The sequence below is a fragment of the Ranitomeya variabilis genome, chromosome 1, assembly GCF_051348905.1.
Source record: "Ranitomeya variabilis isolate aRanVar5 chromosome 1, aRanVar5.hap1, whole genome shotgun sequence".
NCBI classification, from domain to species: domain Eukaryota; kingdom Metazoa; phylum Chordata; class Amphibia; order Anura; family Dendrobatidae; genus Ranitomeya; species Ranitomeya variabilis.
In genome coordinates this window covers 444,021,759-444,038,907 of record NC_135232.1, presented here as the reverse complement: position 1 = coordinate 444,038,907, position 17,149 = coordinate 444,021,759, and the positions used below count along the sequence as shown (strand labels likewise).

The window sequence follows — 17,149 nt, the reverse complement described above, 5'->3', positions numbered from 1 at the left end:
ACTCCAGCGTTTTGAGGCCATCCATAAGTTCCTGCATTACAACGATAATGCACGGTGTCCCGCGCGAGATGACTCCAATTTTGACCGTCTGTTCAAAGTTCGGCCGGTCATTGAACACTTCAGCAAAAAGTTTGCTGAAGTGTATGTGCCCCAAAGGGACATCTGCGTGGGATGAGTCCTTGGTTCATTTTAAGGGGCGGCTCCTCAGATTCCATCAATACCTGCCCAACAAAAGGGCCAGGTACGGAATCAAACTCTACAAGCTGTGTGAGAGTACCTCAGGGTACACCTACAGCTTTAGAGTGTACAAAGGGAAGGAGAGCAGAAATGAACCGCCTGAGTGTCCTTCTAACCTAGGAGTGAGTGGGAAAATTGTGTGGGATTTGGTGCACCCACTGCTGGATAAAGGTTATCACCTCTACACCGATAACTTTTATTCCAGCATCCCACTCTACAAATCCCTCTCTGCGCGAGGTACCGCAGCCTGCGGTACTGTCCGCAAAAATCAGAGAGGCCTCCCGAAGACGCTACTTGGGCAGATGCTCAGAAAAGGGGAGAGCAAAGCCCAATGTAGCGACCACCTGCTGGTGGTCAAGTACAAGGACAAGAGGGATGTCCTTCTCTTGACCACCATACACGGTGATGGCAGTGCCCTCAGCAGTGTACGGGGTACCTCTACACAGGTCAGCAAACCGGACTGTGTACTGGAGTACAACAAAAACATGGGGGGCGATGATCTCTCCGATCAACTCCTCCAACCGTACAGTGCTCTGAGAAAGGCCAAGGTGTTGTACAAAAAGCTGTCCGTGTACATCGTACAAATGGCAATGCTCAACGCTTTCCTGCTGTCATGATGTGCACGACACACTGATACGTCGTACCTTCAGTTCCAGGAGGTAGTGGATAAGGCCCTGATGTTTGGCACGAAGGAAGGAGTGGGCCCCAGTACTTCCGGAACTGAGGGTGCTCGTATCGTACCAGGTCAACATTTACCGGGGGTGGTCCCATCAACTGATAGAAAAGGTAAGCCGCAAAAAAGGTGCCGAGTGTGCTACAAAAGAGGAATACGAAAGGACACCATCTATCAATGCGACACCTGCCCTGACAAACCTGGCCTGTGTATGAAGGATTGCTTCAAATTGTACCACACCTCCATGCACTACTAATTTACTTAACAGGAACCAGTAGACTAGTTCCAAAGAGGGGGCACATCTAAGTAAGTTCCTTGGGGGACTAGGTTCCAAAATGATGTCAGTTGTGGGTTTTTTTTTTTTTTTTTTACTGTTTAGGCACATCAGGGGCTCTGCAAACGGAACATGACGCCCTCAGACCAGTCCATCAAAGTCTGCATTCCAAATCGTCACTGCTTCCCTTCTGAGTCCTAAGTGCCCAAACAGTTTTTTCCCACATATGGGGCACCAGCGTACTCAGAACAAATTGGACAGCAACTTTTGGGGTCCAATTTCTCTTGTTACCCTTGGGAAAAAAAAAAATTGGGGACTGAAAGATCATTTTTGTGGGAAAAAATAGAATGTTTTATTTTTACGCCTGGCGTCAAACTTTAGTGAAGCACTTGGGGGTTAAAAATTCTCACCACACACCTAGATAAGTTCTTTAGGGGGTCAAGTTTCCAAAATGGGGTGGGGAGTTTCTACTGTTTAGGCACATCAGGGGCTCACCAAATAGAACACGATGCCCGCAGACCATTCCATCAAAGTCTGCATTAAAAAACGTCACTACTTCCCTTCCAAGCCCCGAAGTGTGCCCAAACAGTAGTTTTCTCCCACATATGGGGTACCAGCATACTCAGGACAAATTGGACAACAACTTTTGGGGTCCAATTTCTCCTGTTACCCTTGGGGACTGAAAGATAATTTTTGTGGGAAAAAAAATTGAATTTTTTATTTTCACGCCCGGGCGTTATAAACTTTTGTGAAGCACTTGGGGGTTCAAAGTGCTCAACACACACCTAGATAAGTTCCTTAGGGGGTCTAGTTTCCAAAATGGGGTCACTTGTGGGGGGTTTCCACTGCTTAGGCACATCAGGGGCTCGCCAAACACGACATGGCGTCCGATCTCAATTCCAGCCAATTTTAGCTTGAAAATGTCAAACAGCGCTCCTTTCCTTCTGAGCCCTGCCGTGCGCCCAAAAAGTGGTTTCCCCTCACATGTGGGGTATCAGCGTACTCAGGACAAATTGGACAACAACTTTTGAGGTCCAATTTCTCTTTTTGCCCTCAGGAAAATAAAAAAATTATTGCTGAATGATCATTTTTGTGACTAAAAAGTAAAATGTTATTTTTTTCCTTCCATGTTGCTTCTGCTGCTGTGAAACACCTGAAGGGTTAATAAACTTCTTGAATGTGGTTTTGAGCACCTTGACGGGCGCAGTTTTCAGAATGGTGTCACTTTTGGGTATTTTCTGCCATATAGACCCCTCAAAGTGACTTCAAATGGTCCCTAAAAAAAATGCTTTTGCAAATTTTGTTGTAAAAATGAGAAATTGCTGGTCAAATTTTAACCCTTATAACTTACTAGCAAAAAAAATTTTGTTTCCAAAATTGTGCAGATGTAAAGTAGACATGTGGGCAATGTTATTTATTAACTATTTTGTGTCACATAACTCTCTGGTTTAAGAGCACAAAAATTTAAAGTTTGAAAATTGCGAAATGTTCAAGATTTTCGACAAATTTCCGTTTTTTTCACAAATAAACGCAAGTTATAGCGAAGAAATTTTACCACTGTCATGAAGTACAATATGTCACAAGAAAACAATCTAAATCGCCAAGATCCGTTGAAGCGTTTCGGAGTTATAACCTCATAAAGAGACAGTGGTCAGAATTGTAGATCGACAAAAAGGAAATAACCATGTGTATAACAATGTGTAATTGTAATAGTTTTCTGGGAGAAATACTTCATTTAAAAAAAAAAAAACTATTTCAACAATTTTGGCCATGACTATTAAAGTTTCTTATTTCAATTAGTGCTGATGTGTACTATTGATTTATAAAATTAAAACAGCAGTTCCTCTTCAAAATTGTTGCAATCCATTATGAATACAATTTATAATTATGGTAAACCACAGATGGTGTTTACTATGGGGAAAATGAATCTACAGTGAAAAATATCTCCATTATTTTGTCATACAAATCATCTGCCTGAAGCAAAAGAAAATTGAAATCTCATTAAAGAGTTTTACAGTATAAACAGTTAAAATACACATTTTCTTTTTGTGTAAATCCATCTTTTATCACGGCACAAATCATTAAGTGTCCATGTGCCGTTAGTTTAATTTGCTTTCCAATGACTGTAACTTTGGTATGACCATATAAACTTGTGTCTACAGGCAACGGGAAGGGATTTTCTCGGCTCCTGTCAACAAGCAATCTCTGCTTCCATCCCCAGGGGCTTTTCTCTGCACCTGGCAAGGTTATTGCATGTATGTTTTTTTTTTTTTACTTCTTTCTGGTAGTCTTGTGCATTACGTACATCTATAGCTTATCCAACAAAGAACTTAAGTGAACTAAGTGCCACGCAGAAGATTTATATTTTTAGCTTAAATCCACATGAAACACCTGTAGATATTAGAAAATAACAGTAAGCTAGAACTTGTGGAAACAGTAATTTGATATCCTTTGTCTGATGTTTTTTAGTGCTTCAGGGATCTAATGATCAAATAAAATGTGAAAATAAAATATCAAGAAGGTAAACTAAATGTTTGAAAATGTACGCCATATTCTTCACTTTTTTTTTTCATTAATAATCAGCTTTTATGGTACCAGAGTATGGTAAATCTTATTAAAAAGGTTGTATCGTCAGGACAACGCCTGCTCATATGTCCGATGTGGAGAAAGAACCGTCATGTAATATCACTTATGATCAGTCAAAGGAATCGTCTCCAGTAAAAATGAGCAATTTGATGGCTGTCTTGAAAAATCAGACATGGGGTCGATCAGCTGTCATATTAAAGAGGTTGCCCCAACAGGGCAACCAACACTGAGGGCAATCTGACCTGTTTATCCGGCTCCGGGGAGCCCCTGGCCAGATTACCCTCATGTGCAGGAGAAAATGGCAGTGGAGCGGAGCTGCAGGGATCTGTTCTGCTTCATGCCCGTGCTCCGTGTCCGACAGCACGCGGCTGGATGATGTAAGCATTCAGCGCACGGCTGTGTCAGAGAGAAAGCTGCCGGCAATGACGATGCTGCGGCGGCTGCCGTGTGTGTGTGTGTGCGCGGCTGCGGGGGAACGTGCAGAGAGGTGAGTGGTGTGTGTGTGTGTAGGTAGTGGAAAGGACAATGATGGGGTGGTGAGGGAGAAGGCAATGATATATTTATCTATATATGATATCTTACATATAGATATACCTTATAGTTTTAATGGTGCGTGGCTAATAGTATATTAATGGTGGGGTACATATCTGTATTCAGGGGGAGACATGTATGTATACAATATATGTGACCTTGTTATTTTCAGGGCTGCGATGATCATCGTGACAAGATGAGTCATGGCTGGAAGATGTCGACATGAAGGTCTGACCAGATGGAGGAAAAACAAGAAAAAGTGGCTCTAATAAGACGAGACATCAGCGGTAAATTTCTGGATGTAGATATTATTCTACAGCTGCACTGTGTGACGTCGAGTGATAATTTTTTTTGTAAAATCCATTATTCTACATTCTCAAATTTGTGTGAAAGGTCTGCGTGCTTCCAGGTTTTTCTTTTTTATCGGATGGCAAACGGACAGTTTTATGGGTCCATGCACAGATACATGAAAATTCCGGATCTGAGAATGAGATCCGTGAGGGTCAGAGAATGTGGACAGCACACTGACACCGCACATGGAATGTAAAGAATAAATATAAATATATATATATAGACAGATAGAGAGAGAAAGATTAATTAAATATATATATATATATATATATATATATATATATACACACTCACCGGCCACTTTGTTAGGTACACCATGCTAGTAACGGGTTGGACCCCCTTTTGCCTTCAGAACTGCCTCAATTCTTCGTGGCATAGATTCAACAAGGTGCTGGAAGCATTCCTCAGAGATTTTGGTCCATATTCACATGATGGCATCACACAGTTGCCGCAGATTTGTCGGCTGCACATCCCAAAGATGCTCCATACAAGGCAGGATGGATCCATGCTTTCATGTTGTTTACGCCAAATTCTGACCCTACCATCCGAATGTCGCAGCAGAAATCGAGACTCATCAGACCAAGCAACGTTTTTCCAATCTTCTACTGTCCAAATTCGATGAGCTTGTACAAATTGTAGCCTCAGTTTCCTGTTCTTAGCTGAAAGGAGTGGTACCCGGTGTGGTCTTCTGCTGCTGTAGCCCATCTGCCTCAAAGTTCGACGCACTGTGCGTTCAGAGATGCTCTTAGGCCTACCTTGGTTGTAACGGGTGGCGATTTGAGTCACTGTTGCCTTTCTATCAGCTCGAACCAGTCTGCCCATTCTCCTCTGACCTCTGGCATCAACAAGGCATTTCCGCCCACAGAACTGCCGCTCACTGGATTTTTTTTCTTTTTCGGACCATTCTCTGTAAACCCTAGAGATGGTTGTGCGTGAAAATCCCAGTAGATCAGCAGTTTCTGAAATACTCAGACCAGCCCTTCTGGCACCAACAACCATGCCACGTTCAAAGGCACTCAAATCACCTTTCTTCCCCATACTGATGCTCGGTTTGAACTGCAGGAGATTGTCTTGACCATGTCTACATGCCTAAATGCACTGAGTTGCCGCCATGTGATTGGCTGATTAGAAATTAAGTGTTAACAAGAAGTTGGACAGGTGTACCTAATAAAGTGGCCGGTGAGTGTATGTATATATATATATATATATATATATATATATATATATATATATATATATATATATATATATATATATATATATATCTCTATATATATAAAACACTTTTTGTTTCCAGGGACCTGGAGAAAGACACATATGGTGTTGAAACATGTCGTCCATAAAGGATTGAATGTATGCAATATTGTAACTGAAGAAATCTGGAACTTTTTAATGGATAAATATAAGGTATATTTCACTCTACCATTGGACTGATCGCTGGAGAAACAAAAAGTTTTTTCTTTACATGTCTGGATTTGTCTTAATCCGTTTTCCGTGCGAACTGTATCCTCAGGGTGGACGTTCTCCTGTTTCTTCAAAGCAGTAGGCTGGCCTTGCCAAAAACAATATATATATATATATATATATATATATATATATATATATATATATATATATATATATATATATATATATATATATATATATATATATATATATATATATATATATATATATATATATATATATATATTTTACATATACACGTACATACACACACCGCTCAAAAAATTAAAGCGAACACTACTATACACTATTACATAGTGGAATGTGTTGAGAACAATAAAACCTACAAATTATCAACGTAAATCACAACTAATTTCCCATGGAGGTCTGGAGTTGGAATGATGCTCAAAGTCAAAGTGGAAAATGAAGTTACAGGCTGATCCAACTTCAAAGGAAATGCCTCAAGAGAAGGAAATGATGATGATCAGTAGTGTGTGTGGCCTCCACGTGCCTGTATGACCTCCCTACAATGCCTGGGGATGCTCCTAATGAGGTGGCGGATGGTCTCCTGAGGGATCTCCTCCCAGACCTGGACTAAAGCATCCGCCAACTCCTGGACAGTCTGGTGCAACTTGACATTGGTGGATGGTGCGAGACATAATGTCCCAGATGTGTTCAATGGGAATCAGGTCTGGGGAAAAGGCGGGTCAGTCCATAGCTTCAATGCCTTCATCTTGCAGGAACTGTTGACACACTCCAGCCACATGAGGTCTGGCATTGTCCTGCATTAGGAGGAACCCAGGGTCAACCGCACCAGCATATGGTCTCACAAGGGGTCAGAGGATCTCATCTCGGTACCTAATGGCAGTCAGGCTACCTCTGGCAAGCACATGAAGGTCTGTGAGGCCCTCCAAAGAAATACCACCCCACACCATTACTGACCAACTGCCAAACTGGTCATGCTGAAGTTTGTTGCAGGCAGCAGATCGCTCTCCGGTGTCTCCAGACTCTGTCACATGTGCTCACTGTGAACCTGCTTTCATCTGTGAAGAGCACAGGGCGCTAATGGCAAATTTGCCAATCCTTGTGATCTGTGGCAAATACCAAGCGTCCTGCACGGTGTTGGGCTGTGAGCACAACCCCCATCTGTGGACATCAGGCACTCAGACAATCCTCATGGAGTTGGTTTCTAACAGTTTGTGTAGACGCATGCACATTTGTGGCCTGCTGGAGGCCATTTTTCAGGGCTCTGGCAGTGGTCCAACTGTTCCTCCTTGTACAAAGGCTGAAGTAGCGGTCCTGCTGCTGGGTTGTTGCCCTCCTATGGCCCCTCCACGTGTCCTTATGGCGCCTCCAGCCTCCGGACACTACGCTGACAGACACAACAAACCTTCTTGTCACAGCTGCACTACCTGAGCCACTTGTGTGGGTTGTAGAGTCCGTCTCATACTACCACAAGCGTGAAAGCACAACCAACATTCAAAAGTGACCAAAACATCAGCCAGAAAGCATTGGTACTGAGATGTGGTCTGTGGTCCCCACTAGAGTTGAGCGGTGTTCGAGTCAAACTGTTTGCCAATTTCAAATTCGTTATGTTATGGGCAGTGTTCGAGTCGTTCGACGAACCCGAACAATTTGCTTAAAATTCGGCTGTTCCAGTTTCTGTTCGATCACTGTTCATTTACCAAAGCCTAGCTTGATTTGCACATTAAAACTGTTTATCATTGTTAATGGACTGTTTTGGTGTATAGGAGGGGGGGGGGGGGGTGTCCGTGGATAGATCTGTGCTGAAATAACACCATTTTTTTTTTCTTTCCCACATTTACAGAGGGGCGGTGCAGTCTCTCAGCCTATCAGCAGTGCACACACACACACAGCAATGTGCATGAGATGCACACAAGCAAGGGCATGTGTCATTGGCTGTGTATGTCACGTGTCCTTGCCCCATAAGAACCAGCCATTTGCCCAGTCGCCACCATTTCCTCACTGCTGCAGCTTAGTGTTAGACGGCACCGCTGCTGCTGTGGGCGCTATACAGACTAAGAGTGTTTTTTTTAGCGAATTGTCAGAGAGATAGGTTTAGGCAGTCGGGAGGAGTCAGGACTAGTTGTAATGTCAGCCCTTTTCAGGGTAGGTTACAGCAGTTCATAGCACTGTTTGCCAGGCAGGTCTGAGACAGTGCTGTGCAAGTGTTTGTCACAGCATTTGGTGTAATCTAGCTCAGCCAATCCTTTTGGGCTAGTAGCATTTTCTGATAGTCATCTGAGTAGCCCACCTATGAAGCTAGCTACACCGCCTGTGTATCTCAATTTTTACTGCTTCTAACCCAGTAAATCGTTTTGGGGTTTTGGGCTTAGTAGCAGTGTCTGCACGTCAGCAGAGTAGCCCGCCTGTGAAACTAACTATAAGGTAAAAGAATCACTGCACTCGTATATTTGAATTTGCTTATATCAGAAATTTATTTGGCTAGAGTTTAGTAGTGAAGCGATAGGCAAAAGTACTTTTGCCTATCGCTTCACTACTAAACTCTAGCCAAATAAATTTCAGATATAAGCAAATTCAAATATACGAGTGCAGTGATTCTTTTACCTTATGATTGATGGGACTCCTGGCCCTGCTCACTGGCACCGTGAATCACAGTGACTGAGTGCTAGCTTTCTATGCTATCTACTGTGAAACTAACTACACTGCCTGTGTATCTCTATTTTCACTGCATCTAATCCAGTTAATAGTTTTGGGCCTAGGAGCAGTGTCTGCACGTCAGCAGAGTAGCCTGCCTGTGAAACAAAACTATACCGCCTGTGTATCTCAATTTTTACTGCATCTAATCCAGTTAATAGTTTTGGGCCTAGGAGCAGTGTCTGCACTGTCCGACGAGCCCTGGTGCAATACGTTATGACGTATAGCCTGTGCCAACGAGCTCAAGAGGTGGGGCAAATCACGCTGCAGGAGTGATCTCAGATCATGGACCTATGCACCCTTCTGCACAATTTTGAAATAGCAACGAAGATGTTTAGTGCTGACGATGCCATTATCAGCATGATCATTCTGGTGATTTACATGCTGGAGCACACCTTACACAGTGTTCGGAGTCAGGTGGTGGAACAAGAGGAAGAGGAGGAACAGGAGGAGTTGTATGCGGAAGGGATCATATCTCCAAGGTCAAGAAGATTGGCAGCACCAAGGCGGCTGGCATTGGAGGCTGGGGGAGATGGATTACCGAGGGCGCATGGTAGCAGCCAAACTGTTGAGGAAGGTGCAGGAGGCGAGGAAGAAGTGGAGGACAAACTGGCGCTGGGCATGGAAGACTCATCAGATGAGGAAGACCTTGATCAAATTTCTGTTGTGCGAGGTTGGGGGGAGAGGGCAGACGAAGGAAGCATGATACTCACCTCGCCAAAACCAAGACAACAAGGACTTGGTCCTCCTGGATGCGCAAGACACATGAGTGCCTTCGTGCTGCACTACCTGCAAAATGACCCTCGGATTGTCAGAATCCGAAGTAATGCCGACTACTGGGTTGCCACACTCTTAGATCCCCGATACAAAAGTAAATTTGGCGAAATAATTCCTGCCATAGAAAGGGATTCACGCATGCAGGAGTATCAGCAGAGACTGTTACAGAAACTGTCACGGCCACTCCTTCCGCTCATTCTTACCCGCTGAGGCGCGCTCCTCCTGCAGGCGCGCGTCCTCTCCTTCATTCTTCTCTGCTCCCTGGTTCTCGTCGGGTGTGCGTGCACACTGCCCACTCCAGCACTTCCTCTTTCTGATTTACAGGCGCTCTGTATCTCCTCTCTGTGATCCTGGAGGACCATGACCCGGAAGTCCTCCAGCACTCCATGTATATAAGGCGTTTCCTTCCTCTGCTCCTTGCCTGTCTGTCATTTGTGCTTCTGTGACTCAGGTCCACCTTTGTCTTTGTACTGCCTGTTTTGAGTCTCCACTGTCCAGCCAGTTCAGCTTCTCTGTCTCTCCCAGGCTTCCTTGTCTCCTCGTCCAGTCCTCCCAGTGTCCTCACCGTACTCTGTTAGTCTGGTGTCTCTGTCCTGTCCTGCTTCCTTTGTGTCTTCCGCTTCTCAGTGCTCCTTTGGTCTCGCCTGTACCCAGCTCTTACCTCCTACTACCTGTCTTTGGGTTCCAGCTTCTGCGACAATAATCTCCCTTGGGTCTGCCCCTAACGCTCCCTGTATAGGGGGTGGTTTACCTGGTCAGCTCACCCTTGGGAGGTTCGTTGTCGTGGATCTCGGGTCCACCCCAGGTATTCCAAAAGATCTCACAATAGGACTGCACTCGGATGACATCTGAGTGCAGTCTGATTCTCACAGAATCTAACATCTGCTTTTCCACAAAACACCAGTGGTGCACGTAGTCAATCTCTGAGTTCTAACTTGCCAACCGTGGGACTATCGAGTCATCACTCTAACCGTAACAGTAACATCGTCCAGTCGTTTCAAGATTTTTTTTTAGATCATCCTTTGCAAGGCCACAGGAGACAAGAAGTCTGACGCACAGCCAATGCCTAGAGAGGATGGTACAAGAGTATCTCCAAGTTAACATCGATGCCATGACTGTGGAACTGGACCCTTGCTCATTTTGGGCTTCCAATCTTGAAAAATGGCCTGAGCTCGCCACTCACGCCTTGGAGATCTTGTTGTGCCCCGCAGCCAGCGTTCTCTCTGAACGTGTGTTCAGCGCTGCTGGTGGTGTGCTGACAGATAAGCGCACGCGGCTGTCCAGTGACAATGTAGACAGACTAACGTTCATCAAGATGAACAAATCCTGGATCCGCAAGGACTTTTCTACCCCTGTGTCATCTTGGGGAGACTAAAAGCTTGATGATTTTTGAAAATCACCTCACCAAACGTTTTAAAAATTTCTGGCGAAATTGATGCCACTTAAGTGGTGTCTGTGGCTGAATTTTTTGAAAAAAATGGAGATTCTTATTTAGTCCCCTTGCTGAGTTTTACATGACGTTGCCATCGTCAATTCCAGGTGGGTGGGGTCGTCTGCAGAGTTGTTTACTCATACTATGGCCTGGGATTCAGAGGTCTGCTCCAAAGCTTCAGTGTCTGCTAGTCAGCAGAGTAGCCCAGCCACCCACCACCTGTTTACCTGAGTACTATTTTTAACGGCATCTGGCCCAGGAAATCCTTTTGGGCCTAGTAGAGTTTAGTGCTACTCAGCAGCGTACCCCACCCATGAAGCAAGGTACACCGCCTGTCGATCTAATTACTAATTTTTAACTGCATCTAGCCCAGGAAATCGTGTTGTACCTAATAGTATTTTGTGCTACTCAGCACAGTACCCCACCTATGAAGCAAGCTACACCGCCTGTTTACCTAAGTACTATTTTTTAACGGCATCTGGCCCAGGAAATCCTTTTGGGCCTAGTAGAATTTGGTGCTACTCAGCAGTGTACTTCACCCATGAAGCAAGCAACACCGCCTGTTTACCTAACTACTCTTTTGTAACGGCATCTAGCCCTGGAAATCCTTTTGGGCCTAGTAGAATTTTGTGCTACTCAGCAGCGTACCCCACCCATGAAGCAAGCTACACCGCCTGTTTACCCAAGTACTATTTTTAACGGCATCTGGCCCAGGAAATCCTTTTGGGCCTAGTAGAATTTGGTGCTACTCAGCAGTGTACCCCACCCATGAAGCAAGCTACACCACCTTCTTTCTTTCTCAATCTAACCCCTCGGCTCCGGGGTGTCCACTCTCCCTCCAGCTCTCTCCTTCTCACAGGTGGACTACCGCGTGTTTTCACACTGTGGCGAATCTTTTGGGCCCAGGCATAAGAAGTCGTCGAGGTAATGGATAATATGCGCCGCCTTACAAACGTCCATGAGGACTCATTCGAGGAAGCAACTAAACGCCTCAAATAGTGAGCAGGATATGGAGCACCCCATGGGCAAACAGCGATCTATGTAGTATGCTCCTTCACAGAAGCAGCCCAATGGGAGGACACTATTCGGAGGCACAGGTAGTAACCACAACGCCCCCTCAATGTCTGTTTTGGCCATTAGGGTGCCCCTTACCAACTTCTTGACCCACTTAATTGCCTCGTCAAAGTAAGTACAGTACATAGTACTGTACTTGGTTCCACGTCGATGTTGTCGTTAACTGACCTGCCCCTTGGATATGACAAATGGTGGATTAGTCTGAATGTATTGGGTTCATTTTTTGGCATAACTCCCAACGGGAGTACCACTACGTCTTCTAAGGAAAGTGTTCTGAATGGACCCGCTGCCATTCTACCTAAAGATATTTCTTTTTTTTCTTTTTTTTGTCAAAACGTCTGGGTGTTGGTAGAGTGAGTTTAGATTTTTACTCCAGCCTTTCTTGATTTTAGAAGGGCATGACATGCCTATATCTGTGTCTCCTCCTTCTTTTACTCCTCCACCTCTTTTCTTTTCGCATGACTATATGAGGTTGTGTGTGACTTTTCCATGTGTTTGTTGTGTCTTCTGAGCAGTTTGTCAGCTTTTGGACACCTTTTATGGTGTTTTCTATGTGTTTTCCATGTGTTTGTATGTGTTTGCCTGCCATTGGTTTCAATGGGGTTCGACGGTGTTCGTCGAACGTTCGACGATCAGTTCGTCGAACATATCACTGTTCGATAAACCGAACCCGAACACTGGGGAGGTGGCTCATCTCTAATCCCCACCTGCAGAACCACTCCTTTATTAAGTGTGCCTTGATAATTGCCAATAATTGCCATCTGTTGTCTATTCCATTTGCACAACAGCATGTGAAATTGATTGTCAAACAGTCTTGCTTCCTAAGGGTACCGTCACACAGTGCCATTTTCATCGCTACGACGGCACGATTTGTGACGTTGAAGCGTCGTATATTTACCGCTCCAGCGTTGTAGACTGCGGTCACACATTGCAATACACGGCGCTGGAGCGATAATTTCATGACGTATTTGCGATGTAGAAGCCGTTGGTTACTGTGCGCAGATCGTATACAACCTGTGTCACACGATGCAATCATGCCGCCACAGCGGGACACTAGACGACGAAAGAAAGTTTCAAACGATCTGCTACGACGTACGATTCTCAGCGGGGTTCCGGATCGCAGTAGCATGTCAGACACTACGATATCGTAACGATATCGCTAGAACGTCACGAATCGTGCCGTCGTAGCGATGAAAATGGCACTGTGTGACGGTACCCTAAGTGGACAGTTCGATTTCACAGAAGTCTGATTTACTTGGAGTTATATTCAGTTGTTTAAGTGTTCCCTTTAATATATATACCACATAGTGTCCACCCCTGCTTTAGTGACTACAGATTTTCCCTCATAAGAGTTTGCTCACACTTGAATTATAAATAAAAATAAATAAATTGTACGCAAGTGTGAACAATCCTTTATAGAGATCATTGATGGTAGTTTGGGAGCATAAAGCTCTTGGGAGAACTGCAACTGTGGTTTCAGGAGAACTTGCAGCAGAAAGTCTGTGTCTACCTCTAGCTCCTCCCCCTCCTTCATAGAATTTTCAATGCAACAACTCCCATCTCAATAATGGGAAAATCTTTCTTCACTGAATACACATTTTACCCATGTATTGAGAGTGAAAGTCCAAAAGGAGAAACCAGCAGATTTCTGTGATAAGATATATTAAATAGTTACTTATTTTTATGCGTACTATTGATTTATGAAAATGGTGGTTATGCCAAGTTTTCTTTTGGTATTTGGTGAAAATCTGCAGTATTACAAAATTAACTAGCTGTCTCCATTTATTTCCATGTACACAGTAAGAGGAGACATCACATGTTGGCAATATATTTTGCATTGTATATTACAGCAATGAAAACATTTTTTTAAGAATCTGCATAAAAATGTTGCAGTTTTAGTGCCTGTGTTATTTACCTGCTGTAGTACATGTCTTTCTCTTAGAGTCATTAATCTTCTGTGAAGCTCAACTAGTTCATCGAGATACGCCTGCAAAAGAGTCACACTGATATTTACATGATGTCAAGGAGATACACTCACCTTAAAAGAGTAGCAGGAATTTCTATGACATTAGGCTCTGGCTACATGGCGACCTTGGCCACTACACCTGTCGGGTGGTCAAAGTTCGCTAGGTATTGCTGCTACAGCCCAGTGCAATACAAGTGAGTGGGATCACATTATCACCCCGATGGTACTACTATCGCAAGAAGCAAGTCGCAAAAAGTCCAACTACATTCGATTCGATTTTTTGCAATTGCTTGCCTTGGTCGCTGTACCCTCAAGGACACCTAGCAAACTTGTCAGCTATATGACTTGTGCTGTGACCAAAGTCGCTGTGTAGACCTAGCTTTACTGTTACTTCTCATCAATGTATTCTAAAATTTCCTATGTCCCCTGAACAATTATGCCGGAAATTTAACTCCCTCTTTGTTTGAGTGTTTATTATATTCTATAACGTATTGGAACCGTTTTTCCAATGTTAAAGAAACACTCCGGGCATGACTTATTTCCTTTTTTTTTCCTCAGTAGTCCATATGCGACACAACCACTGATATACATACATACATACATACATACATACATATATATATATATATATATATATATTATATATATACACCGTATAGATATATAAATATATATATATATTTATATATCTATACGGTATATATATAATATATGTGTGAACACGCACAAACACATACATACATATACATTCTTATGGTCATTTGTATAACACCGTGTTCTTATCCTTTGCTTTCCTTTTTTGTCTTTAATAAATTTTGTACCATATTATCTATTTGATTCCTGTTTATTTGAACACAGTTCGGATTTTCCTTTTGTTTTCACCTTAATTTTTCCAAATGGTCTGCCATTTCCTCCATGGTTATCTATCAACACATTTATTTTCTGCTTTGCTCAGTGTGTAATTTTTTCTCAATTATATGGCAGTTAGGAAAAGAGTAAATACAAATATACTTCTTGATCTGATTTGCACTAAAGATAATCTGAGAACACCCATTCTTTATCAACTCACCATTTCAAAGTACAGGTGCAGTTTTTAATGTGTGACCAGTGTACTTCAGAAGATAATATATGGAGGGATAGCTAACATTGTTATACAGGATAGAGTTTTGGAAAAAAAAAAAAAAGATTTGTCGAGTTATTACGGTGGCCACGTTGCAGTTCATGGGTGCCTAACCATGGACCTGTGAAACTCCTACCTGCTGGCATACTTTTTGGCCTGGCGCAACATCATGCCACAACGATGCTATTACAACTGACCTACTGGTCAGAAGAGGTGCCAGGATGTCTGCAGGTAGGGGATTGTTTGCAGGGCTCCTGTCTGGTGGCCAAGGACAACCAGCAAGGTTGCTGGACAAGAGATGAGCGAACCAGAACGGTAAAGTTCAGGGTTCGTAATGGACACTTCTGCTGTACGTCCGTGTTACTGTTAGGGTTTGGAAGCCTAATAAAGCTTGCTGAAAGGCTGCAGCGCAGCCAATAAACAAGCTTTAAGGCTGTGGGTACTTCAGGCCTTATCACAACCATGCCAAGTAATGGCATGTCTGTGATTGGCCAGAGCACCACATGACCAGGCCTGATGGTGTAAAATAAATAGTTTTAAAAAACAACGTACAGTCCCCTCTATTTTTAATAACCAGGTAAGGGAAAGTAGACAGCTGTGAGCTGAACTAATTATGCTGGGAAAGGATCAATATCCATAGACCTTCCAAGACTATTAATATCAGCCCCCAGCTGTCTGTATTGCTTTTGCTGGTTATTACAAACGGATGCCCCCCCCTATTTTCACTAACCATTTAAGGCAAAGCAGACAGCTGGGAACTGATAATGGGCTGGAAAGGGCCACGGATTTTGTCTCCATCCTAGCCTAATAAGGCCAGCCCTCAGCTACTCCAGAAATAGCACATCCATTAGATGCGTCAATCCTGGCACTTAGCCTCGGCTATTCCCAATTGACCTGGTGAGGTGGCAACAGGGGTAATGGGATTGTGCGGTTGATGACAGCAGCTGGAGCTAACATCAAGCCCACTGGTTAGTAATGGAGAGGCATCTGTCAGACAACCTCATTACTAACACCAGCAGTCCAAAAAAATAAACAAAGAAAATCTTTATTTGACAAAAAAAACAACTCCCAATTTTGCCTCTCCATTACTAACCCGTGTGCTTGATTATTCTCTGAACGGGGCTTCTTACACTGGAAGACAGAGCTGGGAATTGTCGCGAGACCTCCATTTAGAATACGGCTGACTTATTTTTTTTTTAATAAATTGATTGAAGAGGCAAACTGTTGGGGAGCCTTTTTCAAATAAAGATTTTTTTGGTGTGTATGTGTATTTATTTATTCTGACTACTGGGTTAGCAATGGGTGTCTGACAGACACCTCTCCATTACTAGCCCACGAGCATGATGTCAGCGCCAGATGCTAACATCAACCTCACAATTCCATTATCCAAATTTCCACTGCACCAGGGCAATCGGGAAGAGCCAAGGCTAAGTCCCAGAATTGACGCATCTAATGGATGGGTCATTCCATATCAAGTGAACCAATGATTTTTACCACTATATTTTTAATTCTTTTGAGATTTTGTTATTTGGTAATAGGGTGTCAGAGAATGCAAAATGTGAAGAAGAAAAAATTCTAGATATTTTTTTTTATTTTTTATTGATTTTCAAAGTTCGGAAAAAGTGCGAATTTCGGTGTTGCCTGCCTTTACATTTCTCCCCATAACTCAGGCTAGAAAAGAGATAGCGAAACAAAATAAACACCATTCTACTCAGAACTGCACAGGCTTTCACCAGATATGTCACAAGAGTATCTTTGATAATATTTTACCTATGTGAACGCAAGCGCAAAACTTTAAAACGCATTTCCGAAAAAAACGTTTAATTTAAAAATTTCAAAAACTGCACATGTGCCTGCTATGCTCCTAGCCACATCTGTACCAAAAAACATGTTGGGATCGTGATGGGATCATATTTTAAAAAATAAGACTATTACAGTGTCAGTTCAAAAATCTTGATTTCAGATCTGTTCAGCCTGTGGTCTAACAGTGTGGGGTCTAGATT

General features: G+C 43.3%; 1 protein-coding gene across 7 annotated transcripts in view; it reads right to left on the bottom strand.

The window, feature by feature from the left end:
• Positions 1-17,149, bottom strand: part of MLLT3 (MLLT3 super elongation complex subunit) — a 406,706-nt gene that overhangs the window by 51,123 nt on the left and 338,434 nt on the right. For 4 of the 7 annotated variants that reach the window (XM_077249554.1, XM_077249572.1, XM_077249545.1 and 1 more), the window contains one exon: positions 13,976-14,047. In XM_077249554.1, coding sequence (XP_077105669.1) covers positions 13,976-14,047 — 72 coding nt within the window. Of the gene's footprint in view, positions 1-12,388; positions 12,882-13,276; positions 14,048-17,149 lie in introns of those variants that run through there. The other 3 variants (XR_013213104.1, XR_013213095.1, XR_013213105.1) reach the window with 1 other exon arrangement.